Source organism: Fundulus heteroclitus, chromosome 5 (genome assembly GCF_011125445.2).
Source record: "Fundulus heteroclitus isolate FHET01 chromosome 5, MU-UCD_Fhet_4.1, whole genome shotgun sequence".
NCBI classification, from domain to species: Eukaryota; Metazoa; Chordata; class Actinopteri; order Cyprinodontiformes; family Fundulidae; genus Fundulus; species Fundulus heteroclitus.
This window is the reverse complement of record NC_046365.1, coordinates 30,929,361-30,954,323: the sequence shown is the minus strand read 5'-3', so window position 1 is coordinate 30,954,323 and position 24,963 is coordinate 30,929,361. Positions and strand designations below refer to the sequence as shown.

General features: G+C 40.5%; 2 protein-coding genes across 2 annotated transcripts; both read right to left on the bottom strand.

Annotated features, from left to right (window-relative positions):
* Positions 1–94: 94 nt before the first annotated feature.
* On the bottom strand, positions 95–2,264 carry LOC105919341 (lipopolysaccharide-induced tumor necrosis factor-alpha factor homolog). The gene is made up of 4 exons (XM_012854642.3): positions 2,077–2,264; positions 1,778–1,807; positions 1,552–1,684; positions 95–1,155 (listed from the first exon to the last, which is right to left on the bottom strand). Exons 2-4 carry the CDS (start codon positions 1,800–1,802, stop codon positions 1,056–1,058), a joined length of 258 nt encoding a protein of 85 aa, XP_012710096.2. The 5' UTR covers positions 1,803–1,807; positions 2,077–2,264; the 3' UTR covers positions 95–1,055.
* Positions 2,265–6,602: 4,338 nt separating this feature from the next.
* txndc11 (thioredoxin domain containing 11) lies at positions 6,603–23,962 on the bottom strand. Its single transcript, XM_036137399.1, has 13 exons — positions 23,626–23,962; positions 20,844–20,940; positions 19,488–19,607; positions 18,061–18,158; positions 16,855–16,984; positions 16,146–16,239; positions 14,059–14,171; positions 13,758–13,961; positions 11,257–11,959; positions 9,606–9,799; positions 9,221–9,333; positions 9,018–9,098; positions 6,603–7,266 (listed from the first exon to the last, which is right to left on the bottom strand). Exons 1-13 carry the CDS (start codon positions 23,751–23,753, stop codon positions 6,777–6,779), a joined length of 2,565 nt encoding a protein of 854 aa, XP_035993292.1. The 5' UTR covers positions 23,754–23,962; the 3' UTR covers positions 6,603–6,776.
* Positions 23,963–24,963: the final 1,001 nt, after the last annotated feature.

Sequence of the window (24,963 nt, the reverse complement as noted above, 5' to 3'; positions counted from 1 at the left end):
AAGCTCCTGCCAGTGTGCAGGGACATGAAGAAAAACTCAACAAAGGATTTAAAAAGAAGCCAATCATCTGGCTGTAGCAACAATAGATACACAACCAATTTCATAACAAAAAGAAAATAAAACTTTTTTTCACAGCAAAGGGTTGAACAAAAGTTTACTTTGAGACTTAAAAATTAGGCTAAACAACAATTATCTACCTCCTTTTAAAAATATGATTTAAAAAAAACACCAAAAAAAACAATTAAAGTCTGATACAGGTAAACGTGAGCAAACTTCACATTTAAAAAAAAAGAAAATCTTTGTTGGTTGATTTAAAAAAAACAAAAATACATCAGGCGTTCAAATTTCCTTTGTATTGTAATTAATGCGTTTAGACCAAAAATACATGTTCCTCGTGTTTTCTGAAGTTTTATGGAGGGTGTGTAAAATATATTCATTTCTATGTGGTAAATTGTATATTCAGGAAAATACTGACTTTGCTGAAGAGGTAGAGCTCACAGAAATATTTGTGTCAAAAATTATACATTTGTTATAGAGTCACATAGAAAAATCAAGGCGACATTTTCTGTCTTATCTGTTGTGTTTATCTAAATGCTCCCGCCTTAGAGCTTGTATCCTCAACAAGGCTTAACTTAAAGTTTCATTCTAGGATTAATAATAATAATAAAAAGCTACTGAAAAACTATTTATTGCTCCCATTTTTACTTGTGGTCAAAAGAGTGAACATTTGTAACAATCACATCATTTAATGTTTGCAGGAAAAGCCAAAATGTTTTTTTTTTTTTTTATCAAAAGCTCTACATTAACAAGAGCGTCCAAGTTGTCTTGAGAGTTTAGACGACATCCATCCGTCTTTGTAGCATCTCTGTCAAAATCAGAATAAAAAAAAACGTCTCACTGCAATTCATTTCTTACACTCATTACAAGTGTTTAAAAATGGCTAAAATTCTCAGCTGATTTAACAAAAAAGGTTGTTTTAGATCTGTTTTATTTTAGGATCGGGGTGACCTATGCATGAGCCGGCAGCGTAGCTCTGCCATTTCGCCTATAAGCGTTTATACACTCCCTAGGACGGTCTTGCAGTTGGGACAGGTGTGCTTGGCATTTTTCAGGCGGTCCACACAGAACGGGATGAGGCAGCATCCTAAAACGAAGCTGCAGAAGAAATGAGAAACACATTCAGAACCAATTAAGAACCAATTAAAAATATATTTTCCAAGGGGAACCAGGCAATAAAATTTCTCTTTTGACAGGCTTTGTTTTGTTTTTTTTGTCTTTAATATAAATAAATTTAAGTTTGAAATTTGGCTGATTATATGAACTGAAGATGTTAGTTTGAAAAAAAAAGGAAAATAATTTTTTTCTTTCCTTTGGGGAGCACAAAAAAGTGTTCTTGCTTCTACCTAAAAGGGGTCACCAATAGGCTACTCCAGACATGTACGTGTTGAAACTATTAAGTGATTGCTGCTAATATTAAACATTTAGTAAGGATAAGCTTTTTTTGTACTTAAAGAAAATGCAATACTACAAAGTCAGAAAGGTTCGTCTTACCCACAGAGGAAGAGTCCTCCACAGAAAAGGTAGGTGAGTAATCCAGAAGAATATTCCACTTTAGAGAGGACCATCTGGTGGCATTTTGGACACACAATCTGGACTGGATTGTCTCCTAAAGGGCCCACTGTCACTAAAAAGGGATTAAAAACAATAAAAAAAGAATTTAGGTGCTGAAAGTAAAAATCTTTTTAGAAACTTTCAGAAATCAATCTTATTGACTCACCAACAGGCACTGGAATATTTGACATGTTTTCTCTGTGAAGTGGAAACATTTATTAGTATAAAAATAAACAGACTAAACACAGTAAATAGTGACAAGTAATACAATAACAAGATTTCAGAAATGTCCTAACTGTAAAACCAAATCAGTATTATTCATTTTACAACTGTAGCATTTGTAAAAAATCACTATAAGCCTCAATGCAGTGTTCAGATCCAAGGTCATTTTTGCACATAAATGGATCCCTTAAATCCTAGCGATACAAAGAAAACGTGGTAAAATATTATTCTGCAACTACTCACAGTCTGTGTCGGCCGGTTCTTGGCTTCTGAGTGGCCAGTGATCCCACAAAGTGGATGTTGTGCAAGGCGGTGCCGCCTCTTTATTGGAGTCACGAGATGCTCGGAGGGACAAAACTGAGACTCACTGTTTTCACTCTTCTTCTACGTTTCTTCCATTCCCTGATCTGCGTCCAAATGTTAGGTGTTGCTTGCATTCCGGCACAACTTTTATTTATCTAGAGTAGAACAAGAAAAGAGGTTTGCAGCTGGTTGTTTGTGGGGTGTAAAATAATCCACTCAGCGTGGGAGCACATAAAGGGTCTGTTTCTGAGAGGCTTGTGACCCTTGGAGAAGACAGAAGCTGCCATTTTCAGTCTGGAATCAGCAGCACATGTTCCTGCTCATCCAAATTAGCCGTGGCATTTAATTCCTCTCTGAGTTAAAAAGTACATCAACATCTCAAACTTTGTCATGGAAACGGCGCGTTGGAAAAGCACCACATTGCATTTTGCCACGTTACAATCACAGGCTTCATTATTGGTATTTAAGAAGTGGATAATTGCAAGAATATGAAAAAGAACCAACCCCATTTGTTTTAAAATGCAGATGTAATGATAAATGCTGTTTTTTTTAACACTTTTTATGGGATAATGCATTAAATTTTCACTACAGAATGACGTTAAAAGTACCAGTGGTATTTTTTCATACCTACTTTTTCTTGTCAGTAGTTTGGAAACTATGTTCTTTTATTTTAACATGATTTCCCATAAATAAATACATCCTGGAAGAAAATCTATCCATCCTCCTTTTGTAAATGTTTCATTTTTCTTTATTTCTTAACCTAAACACTGTAATAAAATGGTGGGTCTATAAAAATCAAAAAGATTTCCATTTTAGATATTTATAAAAAATTATAAGCTGACTTAAAAAAATGGCTCTTTGGATTGTAAAGGTTGTGAAACCTTGGTCTAACTGCAATGTTTGTGACTATGAAGACATTGTAAACAGTTTACAGTGCCTTGCAAAAGTATTCACCCCCTTTTTACCTATTTTGTTACATTCCAACCTGTAATTTAAATGTTTTTTTTACCTGATTTTATGTGATGGATTTGCAAAAAAATACAGAGTGTCGCATAATTAGTCATAAATGTGCCTTTTCCGAAGAGGCTGCTGCACCACTAAGCAAGAGGCATCACTCCACCTAAGGGCCGCTTCTCCCAGCTGAGTGTGCCCGACTCCACCTGCAGGTGGATTACAGACTTCCAGTCTGACAGGAAGCAGCATGTGAAGCTGGGAAAACATGTCTCTGACTCACAGCTCATCAGCACTAGTTCCAGGGCTGTGTTCTTTCTCCTCTGCTCTTCTCCCTGTACACCAACATCTGCACCTCCAGTCATCAGTCTGTCAAGCTCCTGAAGTTCGCAGACGACACCACTCTCATCGGACTCATCTCTGATGGTGACGAGTCCGCCTACAGGTGGGAGGCTGACCATCTGGTGACCTGGTGCAGGGAGAACAACCTGGAGCTCAACGCTGTAAAAACAGTGGAGATGGTTGTGGACTTCAGGAAGAACTCAGCCCCAGCTACCCCCATCACCCTCTGTGACTCCACCATCGACACTGTGGAGTCTTTCCGCTTCCTGGGAACTGTCATCTCCCAGGACCTAAAGTGGGAGCTGAACATCAACTCCCTCACCAAGAAAGCCCAGCAGAGGATGTACTTCCTGCAGCAGCTGAAGAAATTCAACCTGCCAAGGACAATGACGGTGCAGTTCTACTCCTCCATCATTGAGTCCATCCTCACCTCCTCCATCACCATTTGGTACGCTGGTGCCACCGCTAAGGACAAGGGCAGACTGCAGCGTGTCACCTGGCCTGCAGAGAAGGTGATTGGCTGCAATCTTCCATCTCTCCAGGACCTGTACGCCTCCAGGACTCTGAAGCATGCAGGGAAGATTGTGGCGGATCCCTCTCACCCCAGTCACAGACTATTTCAGTCACTTCCCTCTGGCAGGAGGCTGCGGTTCATCAGGACCACAACCTCACGCCACAAGAACTGTTTTTTCCCATCTGCTACCGACCTTATGAACAAGGCCAAGAGCCGCACGTGAAACTGGACACTGTCTCTCTCCCTCGTTCAGGACTTACAAGCTTCTGCGTTACATTAACGCACAGTTTACTGAGTGTATATAGCATCCGTATATATATCCATTTTATTTCTTATTTTACTGTATTCTTATTTTTTGTCTGCACCATCAACACCAAGTCAAATTCCTTGTAAGTGCAAACCTACTTGGTGATTAAACTTGATTCTGATTCAAACAAGTCAGGGACGAAGTTGTTGGGATTATAAAAAATAAAAAAAAATAAAAAAAATAAACCTTTGACGTACTGCTGGAGCACCATCAGATCCATCATCTTTAAATAGAAAGAAGATGGTCCCAATACAACCCAACAGAACCCACAGACCAGACGAGGAGAGCATTAATCAGAGCCCCTGAAGGAGCTGCAGGGGTCATCAGCAGAGACTGGTAGGATCCGTCCATTAGGCTCCTTCCTAAAGATTTTATAGCCTATCAAATAACTATCATGAGGGATAGAATTATGAATGTATGATGACACAACCGATTGTGTATCACGTGTATCAGAGTTTTTTATGTTTGATATTTTGATGCAAATTCGGGAGGGTTCGCCCAGAGCGTCAAATAGGCTAGGACCGCCCCTGCATAGGAACAATGGGCTTCATGGAAAAGCGGCCAGGAAAAAAAAGCCATTACTTTGCGTTTGAAGCAAAGGGCAAATTTTAAGATTGCTAAAAGACACGTGGCCAACTCCCCCAAATGTATGGGGGAAGATGCTCTGGTCAGATCAAACTTAACTATTTAACTACCAAGGTGGCAAAAAAATTATAAAAGTTGAGTCAGTCCTCGGTTTTTCTGCAGCAGGAACCCGAGTCAAATGGGGGAATGGATGGTGCCAAATACGGGGGACATGATAAAGCAGAACCTGTCAGTCTGCCTGTGATCTGAGACTAGGATGAAGGTTCACCTTCCACCAGGACAATGACCCGAAGCAAACTGCTAAAGCAACACTTAAGCGGTTTAAGGGGAAACATATAAATGTGTTGGAATGGCCTAGTCAAAGTCCAGAGTCCATCTGCGATGAGACTTGACTACCACTGCTCAGAAGCCAGACCCCCACATGGTAACACCATGAAGCTAAAAGGTTGTTAACTTGTTTTTCTTGAGGATTGCAAACAAAATAAATCTACCCTCTGATTGGCCAGTTTGATGGGTCATTGTCCAATCGGGTTGAGGCGTAAAGGTTGCGCCAACGTGTGACTCATCGGGAACATTTGAATCTTCTGAGAAACAGAGTGGATCGTTTTTTTTGGCGATGCCCCAATACAAAATGAAGCACAGCAGCACAGAAAGACAAAAAAAGATGTTTAATCAGTAAAAATCGGTGCAATATTTCACATGTAAACAACCGCAGCATCCCCAATACCTGAATAGTTACATAGAAATATGTTAGTGACTCAAAGATTTCTGTAAATATAAATCAGTGTAGCAAACCCATCATTATATCCCCCTTCAAACTAAATAAAATAAAAACTGAAATATTAAATTCTGTTAAGCTCACTGTGGCATCAGACAAGGGGGGGGGGGAGAGATCACTGATTTGTTCTTACAAAGTTTAGCGGGAATCTGCATGTAAAAAAGAAGAAATCTGCAGATTTACATTAATAATTAAGAAAACATCTACCTGGTTGGGTAGAAACATGGAAGCATCTCACTGCTCGAGCGTTTTGATCGGCAAAAGAACTAAAAAGCTGGAAAACGACGTAAAAAAATACATTTTACATGTTTCTAATCGTGAGAGAAAGCTGAAATATTCACACCCCGACACAAACAGATCCTAAAGGTAAAACACCGTCTTTCATTTGACACTTGGACAGCAGAATATATGTAAAAAAAAAAAAAGAAAAAAAACGACCCGTCACTCAGAATGTTTCCTTTTTCCCCACATCATTTCTCTAAAGCCAAACCTGCCACTTTCTCAGGTAACATGACAGCTCCTTTAATAAAATAACAGTCTTTGTTTATGGCACGGCTTTTATTGTGAAAGATGAAAGGAAGCAACTGGATTTTGTTTTTTAACCCCAGTTGGACCGGTTTCATCAGAACCAACGAGCGAAATGTATTAATTATTTCCTATCTCAGTCACACTGGCTGGCTCCAGTCTATTTTTCACGCATTTAACTATTCTTCTGATTACTAGTGTTGAACTTTGATGGCGTCATTGAATTTTTACAGGAACCAAAAAAAGAAAAAAGGGATTCAGCTGAAAGGGATTTTTCAGAGGTTAGAGTCACCCTGAACCTCTAAACTAGTGTGTTTCCATGAGAGGCTGCATTCAAAGCACTTTGTAAAACTCCTTCCACTCGTTTCCGCATCATTTTTCCGTCTTTTTTCTAAACTTTTTTTTTTTTTTTAGGAGCCCAGGTTAATCTCAGTGTTACCGTCAAAAACAAGCAACTTTTTTTATTTAGGTTTTACATGACATCCTCTTCCCAGATGCAAATATTTCTCTCATTTCTGCACGTTCAAAGTCTAATCACAGCTTTTTTTTTTACCCCTCTCCACCTTCAGACTTTCCTTCATTTTCAAACCCAGTTTCCTACTCCTGAGTCCCGGCCCATCGTCCCTGCAGGGTTGGAGTCAGGAAGCTTGATGGCTGTTTTCCTGCGCCGCCTCTTCTCGCTCCGCCTCGGCCTCTTCTTTGCCCTCTGTCCTGCCCTTCAGCGCCCTCAGCAGGACCTTGAGCAGCATGTTCTCGTTGAGCAGGCTCTCGGAGGCGTCCGCCAGCTCCTGCAGCCGCCCGAGCGCCTCGGCGAGCTGCCGGCTCTTCTCCTGCATCTGCCTCTCCAGGCTCTGCTCGACGGTGCGCGCGTCAAACTTCAGCTGCCGGTTATCGCGCCACAGCTGGGCCAGCTGCTGCAAGAGACGCTCGCGGGCGAGATGCAGCGCTTGCACTTCGCGCTGCAGGGCCAGGAATTCTGCGCGGAGGACGCCGCCGGGTCCGGGCCCCACCGCGCCGCCGGAGGATCTGTTGGGATGATGCAGCGAGCTGGAGTGCTGCAGGATGAAGCGGAGGAGGTTTGGTAGCGTGATGGGAAGGTCGTCGGGGTATTTCACGCTAAGATGTTTCCTTAAAGAGAAACGGAAGAGAAAGATTCACAGTAACTAAGTTTAACTAAAACTTTCAGCTCATTGGGAAAAAGAAAGTGAATCTTGTTTTAATTGTATCATTTTTCGTACCAGAGCATAAGAGATTTAGTCTTTACCAGGTTCTAAAAGCACTCTTAAGCATACAAAATATACCCTGTCCCTATTTATTACATAAGGATAGTCAAAATTGAACAGCACTTTGTGGAAAAACTGAGCACACCCTTTGGTCTTCCACAGAAATTAAGAGCGAAAGTATTTTTTTTTTCCATTAAACAAAAGCATCATAAACAGATCCGACCACCTCATTTTGACATGGCATCACCCAAAACAGAAAATTAAATCGAAAGAATGAAGGCGTGGCAATGGCCTAGTCAAAGTCCAGAAATCACAGTGTTTATATAAACGCTGAGATTGTGGAGAAGAGTTGCACAGAAACCAACGCGTGCAAACCTCAATGAACTGGAACAACAGTGGAAATGAGAGAAAGCTAAAACTCCTCCATGACGACATGAAAGACTGATGAAGTCACACAGAAAGCAACTATAGTGAAGCATTGCTGCTAGAGTTGAATTATCACGTAAAAATCCCTTTTCTCAGGCTAAGGGTCCCATTCTTACACAGATACGGAAACTTGACTTGTGATAGGAGGAAGCTGATATGAAAACCAACAATGTTCGGCTTAAAAGGTCGAATTCTCTTCCTACTGAGCCACAGCTGCCCCAATGGAGGGAAATGAAAAGAGGAGAAAGAAAAGGAAGGAAACAAAGAAGGACACAAGGGAGAATGAAAGGAGGGGAGGTAAGAAAAAGAAAGGAGGAATACAAGAAAACGATGTAAGAGACAAGGTCATGAGGAAGGGAAAAGGGACAGAAAAAGAAGGAACTAAGGAGGAAAGGAAACAGGGAAGACAGGTAGGACATAAGAAAACTCGGGATTAAATAAAGGACAGAATGAAGGTAGAAAGAGATGGAACAAGGAAGAAAAGGGGATCAAGGACACAAGGAAGGAAAAAGGGAGACAAGAAAGGCAATAGGATAGCAAACACTGTAGAAAGGGAACTAAAAGAAACATTTTCTTGAAGTGAGTATTTCTCCTTGATCTGAGCAGCTAAATAAGATTATCTGCCAACTGAACGAGTATTTTGACCCCTAAAATAAGATGATGGAGATGAGTTGTTCCCATTTTAAGTGCAAAACCCTTATTCCACCGGCAGACCATTTAAACTTGCCTGCTCAAATCAAGGTCAGATACACTTATTTGAAGACATTTTAACTTACCTTTAGTTCCCTTTTTGCAGTGAAGACTGGAAATAAAATTATTCTTCTATACTATTATTCCTTTTTTTCAAATACACTTCCAAAGCAGGAAATCCTTGAAATCAAATTCCTGACTTTCCAGACCGTGTGACTTTCTTTTACCTAGAATGTGCATTTTAATTTATTTACATTCATCTTTTGCTCCATTTCTTTTTCAACACACATATCCATCCATCACATATCACCCGTCTATCACAGGGCAACATAGAGGACAAACAACCACAAACTATTTTAGAGAGCCCAAATAGTCACGTTCTTAGACTGTGGGAGGAACCCATTCCTGCGCAGGGAGAACATGCTACCATCTGCAGCCCAGGTTACATGAAGCGAATCAAAGTGTCGCTCTAACAGGACAAGCCGGTGCAAATTCCACAATATCCTTGTCAATTATTTAACTAAAAATAAATATCCTCACCTGTATCTGGGGAACAGCAGGATGGCAGGGACGTGGTCCACCATGAACTCCCAGGGAAGGTCGTTACGAGCAACGTTCACCCTGGAGACAAAACCGGGGACCTTACACCGTTTTCATTTCTACAAGGAAGCTGACAGGGGATTACTTAAACGTGGGCAGAAAAAAAAAAAATTTAAAAAAAAGGGCCGTCCCAGTAACTGCACCTGGCCACGGTGATGGTGCCGTGTCCCTGCAGCAGTCTGGCCAGCTGGATGAGGACGTGGTTGAGGACGGAGCAGAACCCACACCACTGAGTGTAGTAGAACAGCAGCACATCCTGGGGGAAATAAAAACGAATTCCCGTTACCTGGAAGCTCCTCAGCTCTCCGATCCCACTTCTGTTCTCCCTTTAAACTGAAAGCTGAAGGACCTCACTTTGTACAAACGACACATTTAATCACGCGTTGAGTTTGTTTTATGTTTAAAGTTGTACGACATAAAATCATTTCATCTTAATTTTCATGTAATTACGTCAGGGTGCCCCCATAAATGAAAAAAGGATCCCAAACAAACATGAGGTGTAGAGGTAAAGAATCCTTTTTTTTCCACCTTCTGATGGTCCATGATGGCGGACACGAAGGAGGAAGTGGTCAACTCTGTGATGAGGAGGCGCTGAGGAGGAGGCTGCTGCTGCTCTTCCTCTGGACGCTTGGCTTCGTCTTCACCTCCCTTCCCGTCATCCTCTCCAACCAGGTATCTCTGCAGGTGGCTGTGCGGTGAGCTGAAGTTCCTGATGAACGCCTCTTTGTTGGGAAATACACAAACGCATTGAGCCTTAGGTACACAACAACGATACGACAACCTGAGAACGTCTACACAACCCTGTTAGAGGCTCCAACAGGTTGAGACCGGGCGGAGGCTCCCTTCTTTCAGGACGATGACCTTAAACATTGACCCAGAGCCCAGTCACGGTTCAAATCTATTTGAGACTCTTTTTTATTTTTTTTATTTTTTTTGAAAATGCTCTTTAGCCAATCTGACTAAGAATGAACCGTTTTGCATAGAAGAACGGGACATAATTTAAGTCTTTAGGTGTGCAAAGCTGGTAGAGACATGCTGCCAAAAGACCAGCAGCTCTAATTGCGTTAAAGATAGGTCTACAAAGTATTGACCCAATGCAATAGCATTTCAATTTTATCCCATTAAAACTAGGAATCATCTTACTTTCACTGCACAAATCTGCAGTCACTTTGGGTTAGTGTCACATAAAAAAAGAAAAACATTAAACTTGTAACATTAAAAAAAATGTGCTTTTGTTTATAGGCAATTTTTGGTAACTGTGAGGAAATTTCACATAAAAAAAAATATAAAATCCTTTTTGGTTGCTATATAAAAAAAATTATATATATATATATATATATATATATATATATATATATATATATATATATATATATATATATATATATATATATATATATATATAAACTTAAACTTCGGGCTTTCAAATTATTCTTTGTATCGTAATTGATACATATTACACCAAAAAATACAATTTATGTAGGGGGTGTAAAATATATGCATTTGTAAATTGGATGTTCAGAAAAATACTGACGCAGATGTACATATGAATATTTGTTTCAACAATGACACATTTAGAGTTAGAGGGTTACACACTTCAAGATTGGGGCATGGACGGCTACCGGCCCATGGCAGCTCTGGTAGCGGTCTGCATAGAATGAATAAATTACATGATTTCTGTTTTATTTATAATCTGAGTTTGAACGATGTTTTAATTTGAAAAATAGCCAGATTCTGTCCGTTCATCCAAGTTCAACTTATTATTATTAATAATAATATTATTAATAATAATATTATTAATGATATTATTATTATTATTATTGTTATTATTATTATTATTATTATTGAACCAAAACCCATTGATTTTAAATAATGCAGTGGATTTGGTCTATAAAAATAAGAAGATAAATAAAATAAAAAAATCTGATGTGCAGTTGGGTTAAGACGTGTCAAAAGAAGAGCAGTCTCTAAAAAAAAAAAAAAATGATAAAATTTGTTTCAGTAAATGTTAACATTCCTATAATTTATACATAACACCCACAGAAAAAAAAAATTATAGTCGTCTCCTCAAGGTACTTGTTTTAGTCTCTTGAACTTTTTAAAACTCCACATGATCCAAATTTTTAGAAAACATAAAAAAAAAAAAAAAAAAAAACCTAGAAGTGATAATCAGCCTTACCTAAAGCCTCTGTCAGTGTGGCTGCTGGGCTGCGATGAAGAACATAATGAACCTCATCCTTCAGGTTCACGATGGCCACAAACGACCCATCGCAGTTCCTGTCGCCCTCTGTGAAAGCCTCTTGGTGTCGAGACGAGTTTCTGAGGCTCGACGCTCCGAGCCGCGCTGCCAGGGGCCAGTTGAGACCGACATCCAGCACATAAAACCTGAGAGTCCTGTTGGTTCGACATTGTAGCCCTGTGATGCCGTCTTCCTCCTGCTTGGGAGCAGAGGGTGGAGGGATGGAGGGAGGCGGAGGAGCAAGCGGAGGTCTGGGCTCTTCTTTGGCTTTAGATTCATTAAGCTGAGGTTCTACTGTTTTACAGCAGGCACTGAACAGAGTAAAGGGACTGTAGCTGGTCACAAAATGACTACAGCCCTCTGAGGTTGCAGTTTTTATGGAAATGGGAGAAGATGGCTGACGAAGGCAGCAGTGTCTAAGACGAGTCCCGAATGGGTCTCCTTGTGGTAAAACGGAGGGGAAGGAGCAAGGCTTGGAGGAGCTGGGGAGGCTCGGCCCGGACAGTCTGAGGCAGACCTCGCACACGCTAGTTCTGGTCTCTGGAAGAAGAACGGACTGGCAGCACAGCGAGGTGAATGAGGGGAGGCGGTCGTCTGAGCTGGAGCGCTCACATGCGTGATAACGAACAGCAATGTCTGCAAACTGAAAGACCAAAAAAAAATAAAATAGAAAAAGTTAATCATGAACTGACTCATTTTTACCCACACAGAACAGGAGCAAGTCCAATAATAATAATAATAATAATAATAATAACTAGAAAAAGCTGTTCCTGTGTAACATCGAGTGAGAATGCTAATCTGCAGAATGATTTGAGGAAAAGATGCAGAAGATCAACGCAGAAGAGAAGAAATAGCTGAAAAACATTGAAGAATTTTAACAATTTGAAGTAATTTGTAGAAGTAGTATAAGTATCAGTAGTACTACTAGTATTTGTAGTTGTATTAGTAATAGTAATAGTTGTTGTAGTATCAGTAGTAGTAGTACCAGTAGTATTAGTAGTAGTATCAGTAGTACTACTAGTAGTTGTAGTTGTATTAGTAGTAGTAATAGTAGTAGTATCAGTAGTAGTATCAGTAGTAGTAGTAGTACCAGTAGTATTAGTAGTATCAGTATGGTATCAATAGTAGTAGTATCAGTAGTAGTATCAGTAGTAGTATCAGTAGTATCAGCAGCGGTAGTAATAGTAGTAGTAGTAGTAGTAGTATCAGTGGTAGTAGGAGTAGTATCAGTTGTATCAGAAGAATTTGAAGAATTTGAAGGAATTTGAAGGAATATGAAAAATTTGAAGAATTTGAAGGAATTTGCATTCATTTCAATGGGAGCAAAAAACGCACAAAAAGTAAAAATAATTTAAAAAGTATAAAAGTTAGAATAACCATGAGATATAACAGAGAAAAAGAAAAACAACCTAAGTTTGTTGCTGCAATAACTCTTCAGCATGGTCTACTCACATCTGGTCTCATACTGCTGAGGTTTGATACGTTTTTGGTGATTTAGAGCGCATTGTCATTTCCTGTTTAGAAACTGTAAACTTTAAGTAATTGCTGCACATTTGTCAAATGTCCTCTTGTGTTTTTTTTAAAGTTAAATCCTGTTTAGGTTGTTTGCTTTCATTGTTTCCTACATTCAGCCGATCCAGGTTTGGTTTTAGTGGAGACTAAAGGAAGGCACACAAATCCTTCCCTGAGAAGATGTTTAGACACAAAGGCAATGTCTGGATTGGCGCTATATAGATAAAATTAAATTGAAAAAAAAAAGTAATAACAAGGGGAAAAAAAACAAAAAAAAAACCCTAGAGTCTATATCAGCGCAGCTATTATCACCAGGGAGAGTGGAGAAAACTCTGAGGAAGCGTAAACTCAGAACTGATGCGGAGGCTGCAGGTTTTCTGCTGGACAGGTAAGTTTATTTAACAGTGAACTTTATTTTTGCCGTTATGTTAGAAACAGGGCAGTGAAGTCCAGCAGCTACTGTCATCCAGGCAGAAACTGGTCGCTTCCTTCGTATGCGAGACACAAAGGATATGTATGTCCAGTCTGCGGAGGGATATGGGCCCGCCCGTTCCCTGTCTGCAGTACAGCAGCAAGACCAGCCAGGTCTCTTTACTGGTGTTTATAGTCGCTTATTTTGGAGCCAAAATAGTGACTGCACGTTCAGAAACGAGCTAAAAAAAAATGTGACTCGCGGAATTTATTTAGGGACGTTAGGAAAAAAACAAGCAGCATTGATAACAGTACCAAAAACAATTTCACACAATAACCGTAGCTAATGCATGGAGGACATGTTTACATGGTCAAACTTATTATACTCCGGGGCTATCGCAGTAGCCATTACAGCAAAGTCGTTTGTAATTCATTTAGTGCACCACTAGTTGGTGCGCCAGTGTGAAAATCTTACACGCTGGGACTTTAATGTAAGCATTTCGTCCAGCATTGATCACCTGCTGCAGTACTGCACTTGGTTCTGACTGCAGGGGATTGTGGGGCATAAAGAGAAGCAGGGCAGGGCCTTTCGTCAACTCTTCTTCCAGCAGGCGCGACTTTGTCCCTGGAGGCTGCAGCCACTGGAGGAACGTCTCTTGGTGCTCGAACACCCACTTACAGATGGCCTCTGACGTAAAGTTTCGCTCCTTCCTTGGAAATATCTGGAGGGACAACAAATCCGCAGAGTGACAACGGTTTCAGTGTTATTACCACCTTATAAACTTTTTTTAATTCAGCTGCGCCGGTGATGCTGCCCACCAAAGAAGAGTTAAATCTTCTGTGCAGGTAAACCGTCTCATCCTCCTCCAGTGAGATGGCCTCTGCGACATGCTTGCTTGTCACAACTCCAAACCGCACAACGCCGTGGAAATCTGCGCCGTAAAAAACAGCAAAAACATTAACTGAGGAAAAGACTAATTGCTTTAAGTAAGTCAGTTTATTTATTGCAGGTAGATTGATGAAGCCGGGCGGTGTGCAGCTGCTTTTGCCAAATAAATACCCTTGATTTATTGATCTCAACGGGTTCAACCCACTCTGTAACAGCAGACGTTCTGGCCGTTCACGGCTCTGGAGCAAAAAGGTGTGTGTTATAAACCCAATGGCGATCACTAAGGACCAAGCAACAGCTGCTGTCCATTCGTATGGGAAGAGTTAAAGCGCCATTTCCAAACCATTTCCAAAAGACAAAAAAAAAAAAAAAAAAAATCAAAAGTTTTTTATATAGAAGAGCCCAGCACATCTAGCCTGGCCAGCCAGACCAACTCTCGCCTGTCTTCCATACGGCTGAAGTTAGTCTGGAGCTGCTCCCATAGAGGGCTTTTTATTCTGGGGGTGGGGTTAACAGGCGCAAAGTAAACCAAGCAGAGGAACAGCAGACATAACGTAAAAAAGCCACAATCAGACTTCCGCTGTCATTTCACAATATAATACAACATGGCGAGCTGTGGTCGAGCGGAGACTACGGTGAATGATTCTTGTCGTTTTTGTCACAAAAACCTGAGGACACACGGTGCTAGTTCCAACTCGTGCATATTTATGCAAAAGGCAAGGCAAATTTATTTAGATAGCACAATTCAGTACAAGACAATACAAAGTGCTTTACATGATTAAGATATAGCAAAATAATAAAATGTAGATAGAAAATAGAATAAAGCAAGTAGGGATAAAATGTAATAACAAAAAAGGAACATTAAAAACAGTAAAACTGTTTAAATAGAACAGTCAAAGGCAATTTTAAACAGATGTGTTTTTAATCTTGATTTAAAAGAACTCAGGCTTTCCGCACTTTTACAGTTTTCTGGAAGTTTGTTCCAGATAAGCGGAGCATAGGAACTAAATGCTGCTTCTCCTTGTTTAGTTCTGGTTCTAGGTATGCAGAGTAGGCTGGAGCCAGAAGACCTTAATGGTCTGGAGGGTTGATACACTGATAACAAGTCTGTGATGTATTTAGGTGCTAAGCCATTTAGGGATTTATAGACTAACAGAAGTATTTTAAAGTCTACTCTCTGAGATACAGGGAGCCAGTGTAAGGACTTTAGAACCGGGGTTATGCGCTCTACTTTCTTAGTGTTGGTGAGGACGCGGGCAGCAAAAAGGAAAGGGAAAGGGAAAGAACCAAGAACGCCCTTAGAAAGATTAGCGGATTTCGGTCTGGCTTAAGTCTGTGCGTATGTGCAAAACTTGCTTCGGGGGCCTAACAGATAAAGCCCGCCCATGCCTGTGATTGGTCGGCATTAGGAAAGAGGGCTCTAGGGGACCGGCTCCAGACTCAGTTCGCTGTATAGTAGAGCGAAAGCGAAACTGAGTCTGGCTGGCCAGGCTACAGCACATCCTTCCTTTATTTGTCTCTCAGTAGTAAAATCTATTAGCATTATCAGCAAATTCACAGGCAAACGGAGGCACACAGTGGCACGCTAAATATAAAAAACAATTGCAATAAAATTAAATAACGGCATGACTGAATTAAAGGTGCATACTTCCACAAGTGATATTAACCCCTAAACTACGTGTTATCTTGTCTACTGTCTTTCCAACACAGAATTGACACTTAAATGATAAATTTCTCTACATGAGGACCTACTTATTGGTTTGTCATATTGTAAGTAATCCTTTTTTTTCCCTCTCTTAACCAGAAGTAAACCCCATGCCTGGCAACAAGAACGCTGCCAGGGTATCAATGATGGCATCGATTGTTCTTCTTAGTTTGAAATGTTTGTACTGTAACAAGTCTAATTGAGAGCCATTTAAACATGGCCTATTTGCCCCCCCATCACTCTACATGAAATCTCAACAAAAATTATAGAGAGAATACACTAATCCTAAAAAACTGTGGGGTTGTCTCTTACCTCTTCTTAGGGCCTGCAGGGCAGAGGACAGATAGGTGATGTACCCTGGTGGCTGTGGAGAGGAATTAAACTGGAAGAATCCGACCACACCAGGCTGACAATACACAAGAGACAGTTAGAGAATGTAAAAAGTTTAATAAGTTAACAGATTACTAGATCAATGTGTGCTTCTGTGCTTTTTTGTCTCTCTTGTTGTGTCTCTGCTCTGACTTCTGTAACCCCCAGTCGGTCGAAGCAGATGACCGTTCATACTGAGCCTGGTTCTGCTGGAGGTTTTTCCTTCCCGCTAATGGGTGTTTTTTCTTTCCACTGTCGCTTCATGCTTGCTCAGTATGAGGGATTGCTGCAAAGCCATGGACAATGCAGACGACTCTCCGTGTGGCTCTACGCTTCTCCAGGAGTGAATGCTGCTTGTCGGGACTTTGATGCAATCAACTGGTTTCCTTATATAGGACATTTTTTAACCAATCTGTATAATATGATTGATTTTGACTTTGTAAAGTGCCTCAAGATGACATGTTTCATGAATTGGCACTATATAAATAAAATTTAATTGAATAGAATTAATAACGCACAACTGGTCTAACAGCAGGTTGAATATAATAGTCAACAGCATACTTTAAGCTCCTAACCATGCAGAGACAGAAGAAATGCATGCAAACTTTTCTCCAGTCATGTGCCCATTAAACATCCTAAAACCATATAATACCTCATGGTAGGACAGGAAGTCTTCAAGCTGTGCTCTGGTTGGGAGGTAAGTTAATGGTGTGATCACTTTAAGGACAAAACTTTCGATATATGGAGCCACAATTGGACCTCTGTACTCGATTGGCCCAAACCTGCAGAAACACAAGAAAGGGAAACATAAAAAAAAAAAAAACTCTACTCAGCTTAAAAAAAAAAAAAAAAAACTCTCTCTCTTTCACACACACACACACACGGAATTCATTTATCTTGCCAACATGTCCTAGTCAAAACATGGGCGGCAACAAGACGACGTTTGACAAATGTACAGAAATTATTTAAATTTACAGTCTTTAAACAGGAAATGACCAAAACGTATTAAGCCTCAGCAGTATCAAGTTGTTTTTTTTTAAAGTACCAAACAATCTGATATATCTGCATGAATAAAGCTCAATTTCTGCTTTAATGCCACTCAGCAGGACCAGCTCTAAGGGTGCACGATATCAGATGTCTTTTACATTACACTATTTCTCCACCTCCCTCTGAGCTTCAGCATCATCACCACTAAAAAAAATTACATCAGGGCAGTAAAGAGTCCATCCAGCTGGCGAAATAGATCCTGGATATGTAGGGTTTGAATACCAGACACTGAAAACTATTGATTACTTCCAAATACTGCAACCGATTTCTTTGTGATGGCGAGATTGCACAAATAAATTACAACTGTGACTACGATTCAATGCATTGTGCAACTCAAACCCGCTTTTGTATTTTTTTAACAGTTTTAAAAGTGAACGCTATGCTTCTTTATGTACCAGGAAGAATATATGAACAAATTTCCATTCCGTTCTGAATAATATCTACAATTATGAAAGGCACTGCTAGTTAATAACTAAAATACCTGGGAATAAAATCCTTCAGATTGCCATAAATTACACTTGACAATAACATTTAAGCTACATTAGGAAAACACACAGCGGAGAACAGTTTTCACACAAGAGGCAGCGACTCTGAATATTTGTATTTGTGGGTGAGTGCACACAGGTTGGTTTCTACTGCACAAAAAATAAAATAAAATAAAATAATAAAATAATTATTTGTGCTACGTACACTGACGGAAAAAAACAAAAAACAGCCCTCCACTAACATACCCGTTTCAAATTATTAATTTTTTTCCCTGCCTCACGTCATTAGTTTGTGTTTCTCACACAAAACGATGATCCCTTCCTACCTTCTATAAAACAGATGGATGACGGGGTAGTGATAGAAACGGTTGAGCCTCCTGCATTTCCCCTGACTCCACCAGCAGTTAACAGCCACAAACTGCACCTGCAACACAGAAACCAACAAAGCTGCACAAAAAATAAAAAATAAAAAAATAAACCAGGTGAGAAATCTGCTGCAAATTGTCTCTCACAGTAACGACCAAATGTTTTTAAACTCAAATGTTTCAGCTCTTGTTTTTATCATTGCAAATAGCATTGGGTCTAAGTTGCCATTAGCGGCGGTAAGATAAAATGCTGTGAATTAAACCTAATTTATGTTTTAGCCATGCCACCAAACGGGCTGCTGTCAACACTTTAACGATCTTACCGTTAGCTCAGCACAAAGACTTAATGACAGAGAAACGTATTTCACTCAGTCAGTCTGACCTAATAAGAACAACAGGATCGTTGTTGTTTTTTTTAAAAAAGGAGTGGCGCTTAAAATCATTCTTATTTTGCAATCCATGGTTACCTCCAAGGAAACTAGCACTGCTTTGCATTATAAGGCAAGGCAATGATGAAGCCATGAGAGAATGCACTGGGACGGCTCTTCTAGGTGGTGAATTGGCTGATTTGAGCGCAGAAAGAGTGAGATCTGACTTCTAAGGAGGATTACATCCAGAAATGTATTTGCCACCAGGGCAGAGCTTGCTCAGAAATGGCAGCACATAACTATGCGTGTTCTCCTACACATGGTGAGGTGGACACATTTAGATACTGGGCTGGTATCATCACTAATAAAAAAAAGGGCTTTTTTTCCCCAAGGAAAACATCCAGGATAGACAGAAATAAGTACCTATGTTAGAGCGTGGTAAAGTAATGCCGTCCAGTTAAGCTCCCCAGAACTATCTGAGAAATCTTGGGAAAGGTCTGAAGAAGAAAGGGTGAACCTTAAACCGTCCCCTGCCTCGTGTGAAGCATCCCAGGACCCTTCATCTGTGTTCTTGCCTTTTTCCCCCCAACAGAGTGGGGTTACATTCTCCGGATACAACTTTGCATTAAAAAGGTTCAGGAGCCTCTTGGCGATGGCAGCCATGTTTTTCCAGCTCAAAGTGGCCCGTCAAAAAATGTCGGGTCCAGGGTCATGAATCCCATCCAGAATCTGTAGTCAGTCTTTGAAAAACCATAAAATTAAAAATGTGACCACCTCAAAGCAGTGATGAAGCAAGAATCGCTCACAGTCAGTAAAGCTTTGACCCAGAAGCTGATATTTAGTCCGGAGCAAACATTGGAGCTCTTAACACAGAAAGTTGACACTGTAAATAATTATGCTTTGCTTACACCTAAAATGGGCAACTTCCTACATGTTCTCTCTTTGCACAAGTGGGATCTTCCCCCTTTAATTGGTTGTTTGTCCCGAGTGTCTCCATGTTGCCCTCACCCGTCTCCATACCTGTTTGGCCAGCTTCTTGGCGACCTGCTGGACTTCCTGTCGGGCTGCCATGGAGTGGGCACACCAAGGAGCGTAAAAGAAAATGAGAGACACCTCAGCCATGCTCCTAAGACGTTCCACCTGCAGAAAAATAACGTTTAAAAATAGAGGATGAGAGATTCCTTTATTGTGGCAAAGACAGACAGAGTTACACGTAACTTAGAGCAGGCATGTCCAAAGTGCGGCCCGGGAGCCATTCGTGGCCCCCGTACTAATTTTGGGCGGCCTCGCAACTGCATTTCAAGAAAGACTTGGTCTACTAGCACAGGTGGCTGATGTAGATGGAAGATTTTAGTTTTTAAATTAGATCAAAATTATTACAGAGAAGTTAAAATCCTACAACTCAAAATGTTAAGTACCACACAAAGTATTCATGTTTTAATAAACACGCTTTTGACAGTCTCTTTAATTTCATAGTAATGTCTACCCAATGACTTTTATTTACTCAAATGCAGACTTTGAAAACACAAATGAATTCAAAGCAGATTTTAATGCACCGAAGAACAACAGCTCTTATATTGCAAGACCAAAAAGAGTTCAGTTTATTATTATTTTTACCAACACCATCTTTTAATAGAACAAATGAGCAAAACCCTTTTATAACCCATAAATCTACGATGATTTACACATTCATTATCTACAAAAATACTGACTCATTTATTTATTTAAAATTATCGTATTTTGTAGAGCAGGTATTTTTTTTGGTTTAAAAAAAATTGTGTTCATTTTTGGGCCCTCGAGTTCCTTTCACTTGACAATTTTGGTTTATGTACGGAAAAGTTTGGAATGGATAAAAAAACAAAAAAACAAGCTGATCTACAGAGCTTGTCAAAGGCCAAAATCAAGTAAAAATAAATACAACACTAAGTATAATACGACATAAGAAGATGGAATATTCAAGTCAAACAGTGGAAAAACAACTGATTTACACAACGTGAGAAAAAGGGAAAATGCATGATGGTACAGCAACATCTTAGAGAAGCTAAATCGTGTAAAAGTGTACCTTAGCATCTGAGAGACTAATGATAATAAAACTACGCGTTATATCTATAACACATAGTTTGCTTCGAAAGATGTTTGTAGTTTAGAGATTTGGGAAAACCAGCCAGGACATTACTCTATTTTTTACAATTTAAAGATGGGCACATGGAAGAAAAGTCAACCAACTCAGAACTCTGAGCCCTTTGCCCTCTTCAGCCTCTAACCACTTGGTCGTGCTGTCGTCTCAAATCTAGCGGCAGAGCAGACTCCAACACGTTCGATGGAGCGAACTTTGTTCTTACACCTTCCTCATCACGCAGCGCCACCGATTCTCACCTGGTCCAGCTGACCCAGGTAGAGGTCCACTACCGGGGCCTCGGCAGAGAAGAACCGGACAGGAGGCCGAGCTGCTGCCACCACATTCTTAGCGCGGCTGCAGAAAATGGAGAAAATGAAGAAAAGGCTTGAAGGAACGACAATAAATGATGTAAACTGGTTGGAGTGCTTCGTTAGTAACAGCTCAAACCGGACATGACCAATTTTCCTTTTAAGATCAATTAAGTCAATTAACTTCGGATTTAATTCAATGATTAAATGTAAGAAACATCAACCAGAAAGTGCCGTTGCAGGTTTACTTTCACAGGCGGTAGTTTCAACAGCAGACGTAGGGAGTACAAGATGATCTCCATTTATGCATCAACGCATCCGTCGCTGCCCTTGATCAGAATTTTACTAAAATCAAAGCCAGGTGCAAAACAGGACAGGGCATTTGAATAATGCGTTTACAGACTGGGAAAAAAAGTGGGAGCTTTCAGTTTCGGTGCATTTAAACACAAGACGGCCACAGGTTTACGTTAGGCAACTAAGTCCTTAAAAAGGATCTATCAGCAAGTGACTCTAGGGTCAGTCATGTATTGTAAAAAACATTTAATTTAATACAAAATGTTCTCACTGGAAATGTTTTTGTTGGTGATCTGGCAATAATAACTACATATATTGTATTTTATGCTTCAACTTTGATGTTTCCTTGCTACATTATCTGCCATGTGGAGCCACAAAAGTACTTCGTCCCTTAAGCTTAAGGAGACCCGTGGACTCCTAAATGAGTTGTAGATCTTTGTTTAATGGAAAACAAAACAACTTAATTCTTCTAAAAAAAAAATAATCCAGGAAAACAAATTGATTAAAAGAAAGCCTGAAAATGTCGTTTAGAAAGCAAAAATGTTGATGTTGGGTAATCCATGAATATATGGATTTGTATCAGAGACAAAAAAAAAAAAAAAAAACACTGATAGCTGCCTTTTTTTAATCACTATGTGTAAAGGTTAACAATATTGATGTCGTGGTATTAGTGCTGAGCTGAGATGCGCTGACATTCTCAGGTTGCATCAAACGCCACTGAACCAGCTGAGAAAACAGGATACGCTTTTAGATCATTTGCAAACTGCAATTTGCCTCGGGTTTCGGGTCCTTCTGGTAAATATCCGAGCTCATCTCGCCACCCGGGTTGGGCTAGGACATGAAATCTGAGGCAGAAACAGCAACGAACGCACGGCAAATCAGGAAACGCCTGAAGTCTCCGCCAAAACGGATTACCTGTTGTTAAAGAATAGATTTAGTCAAGCGCTACGATTGCACTGGTGACACAGCTTTTTAATTACATCTCACATATCCTTGCTGAACATGTTCATGATATCTTTCATCATTAGAAGCAAACAAGGCTAATAACGTCCCTGCTCTATGCTTTAGTCTGTTCATTTACTTCATCAATGCCTGAACTGGTCAGAAAACGGCAGGAAATACTACAGGCTGGGTTGGGAAACGCTGGTGGTCTGTTAACTGTGACATCATCCAGGGAAGACAGATCACCTGAGATTACCATCTAATGTAGAACAGATTACTGGATCAATGTGTGCTTCTGTGCTTTTTTGTCTCTCTTGTTGTGTCTCTGTTCTGTCTTCTGTAACCCCCAGTCGGTCGAGGCAGATGACCGTTCATACTGAGCCTGGTTCTGCTGGAGGTTTTTCTTTCCACTGTCGCTTCATGCTTGCTCAGTATGAGGGATTGCTGCAAAGCCATGGACAATGCAGACGACTCTCCCTGTGGATCTACACTTCTTCAGGAGTGAATGCTGCTTGTTGGGACTTTGAAGCAATCTGCTGGGTTTCCTTATATAGGAAATTGTTTTGACCAATCTGTATAATCTGATTGAATTTGACTTTGGAAACTGGCTTGAGATGACATGTTTCATGATTTGGCGCTATATAAATAAAATTGAATTGAATAGTTATTAAAAAAGAAACTAATAAGCTGGCATGAGTTAAAAAAAAAAAAAAAAAAAAAAAAAGGCAATTGGCAAATTAATGAATTCTGATAGATGCTGACAATCCTGCAGACCTCAATTTGGACCCGATTAGAACTCAAATCGCCCCCCAGAGCAGTAATGAATGAATGAAAGAGAAGCTGAAGAAATCAGAGATTATGAATTTATCCGTGTGGAGTCAAGAAGGGAGTGTTGATTCTGTAACTGGGAGGAGGTGCAGGGTACACCCCGGACAGGTCACCCGTCCATTCCTCTCAGGAATTCAACACACCCCACCATGCAAGGACACAGGCATGCCTGAGGGCAACTAAGTTGGAGTACCCGGTGAGAACCCACGCACTTAAGGGGAGAACTTCACGCAGCACGACCCTGATCGGGATTCGAACCTGGGACGTCTCCTTGCAATGCAGAATGGCTTTTGGAAAGTCAGGGTTCGTCATTTTGTTTTTTACAAATAAAATGTTGAAACTAATAAAGAGTAACTGGCCTGGACATGTTCAGTAATTTTACAGAAAACTTGCTTTTTTTTAATGCTGCACTACGTTCGAATCAACTGAAGGGTAAATATTCTGATGAAACTAATTCACGAACAACATGAAAATAAAACTCAGTCCTGTTTTAATTTGGTAAGGTCGTCGGTTAATCCTCCTGTCTGTCAGTACACGTCAGTTTCAGATTAGCTCCAATGACAACCGGATAATCGGTCATTCACAACCGAGCTGTCACAACTCAGCAAGCACGCGCCGCTAGTTTTTAAAATAAATAAATAAATAAAAATCAGAAAGCCTTGCGCACCTGCATGTGAACTTAACCGCCAGCACGAGCAGGACGCTGAGCACGATCGCGCCGCAGAGCAGGTCGGGTCTCCGGGCCATCAGTAACAGCACCTGCCGGAGAGACTGCCGCCGCACCCGGCGCAGCATTACCGCCTCGGCTCCGCTCTCCGCACCATTTATACGCCCCGGAGGCCGCTCGACGCGTTGGTTTGGCTCCCGGGGGAGGAGGAGGGGGACTGGTTCGACCAGGGACAGCACGGAGCTGGATTGGACATGGGTGCTGGTAGGTTTTGAGGCGTTCAAACACAGCCAGACCAACCTTTCTTCCCCACGTAGACTTTTTACTTCCGCGACAACGGCGTCAGGGAGCGTCCACAAAGTGCAACACTGGGATAAAGCGTGCAGTGTGATGACCGGTCATATTATTATCAGGGTTTAAAAACATTATCAAACCCCACTAAATTAACGTTAAATATAAATCAAACAATTGTGAATTGCATACTCCTTTTTCCCTTTATGTATGAGCCTGTTTGGGCTTTCTTTACGTACAAACTTCTACGTGCTTCTTTACGACAGTCCCTAACTCGTTTTGACGTAAGTGACGTTCCTGTTACGCTCACGGACGTCTTTAAACGCCAGGGGGCGGTCGTTTAAAACCCAGAATAAATTCAGGATTTTATCCTAATTAGATTTTAAATACAATCTGCACTGGGGCAACGTTTTAATGCGCACTTAATTTCATGAAGCTTACCCCCCAAAACGGAAAAAATAAAAGAAACAAAAACAAGACAAGGATCTGAAGCAGTGGCGGCTGGTGAAAAAAAATCTTGGTGGGGCTGGCCAATAGATTTCCCTGCCTAACCCACATGCATTCAAATTATAAGTCAGAAAATTACTACAATTCCCCAATAAACATTTAATTCCCTTCTCAGATTTAGCATTTTACACATACAGTTAACCATTTACAGCAATTTTAAGTCTTTTTTTTTAAATGAACAGTATAAGATACAAGATACAGTATAAGATAAAACACTTACACATGACAAAATGTGTGTCTCTCTCTCTTTCTGTATGTGTGTGTGTGTGTGTGTGAGGGAGAAAGAGAGAATAAATGAAATAAACAGTGAAAGGGTTCTTATTTGTACAAGAACTTTGCTCGTCTGTCTTTCTGTGTGGCAAATTTCTCAATGACCCTTGTGTTAAAATCAGGAATGTCCCGTGTCAGTTTTTTCTCTATGGAGAGCATGGCTAGAGCATTAAGCCGATCTTGTGCCATAGTGTTTCTAAGGAAAGTCTTTATCCTGTTTAAAGTAGAGAAGCACCTCTCTGATTCTGATGTTGTCATTGGTGTGGTGAT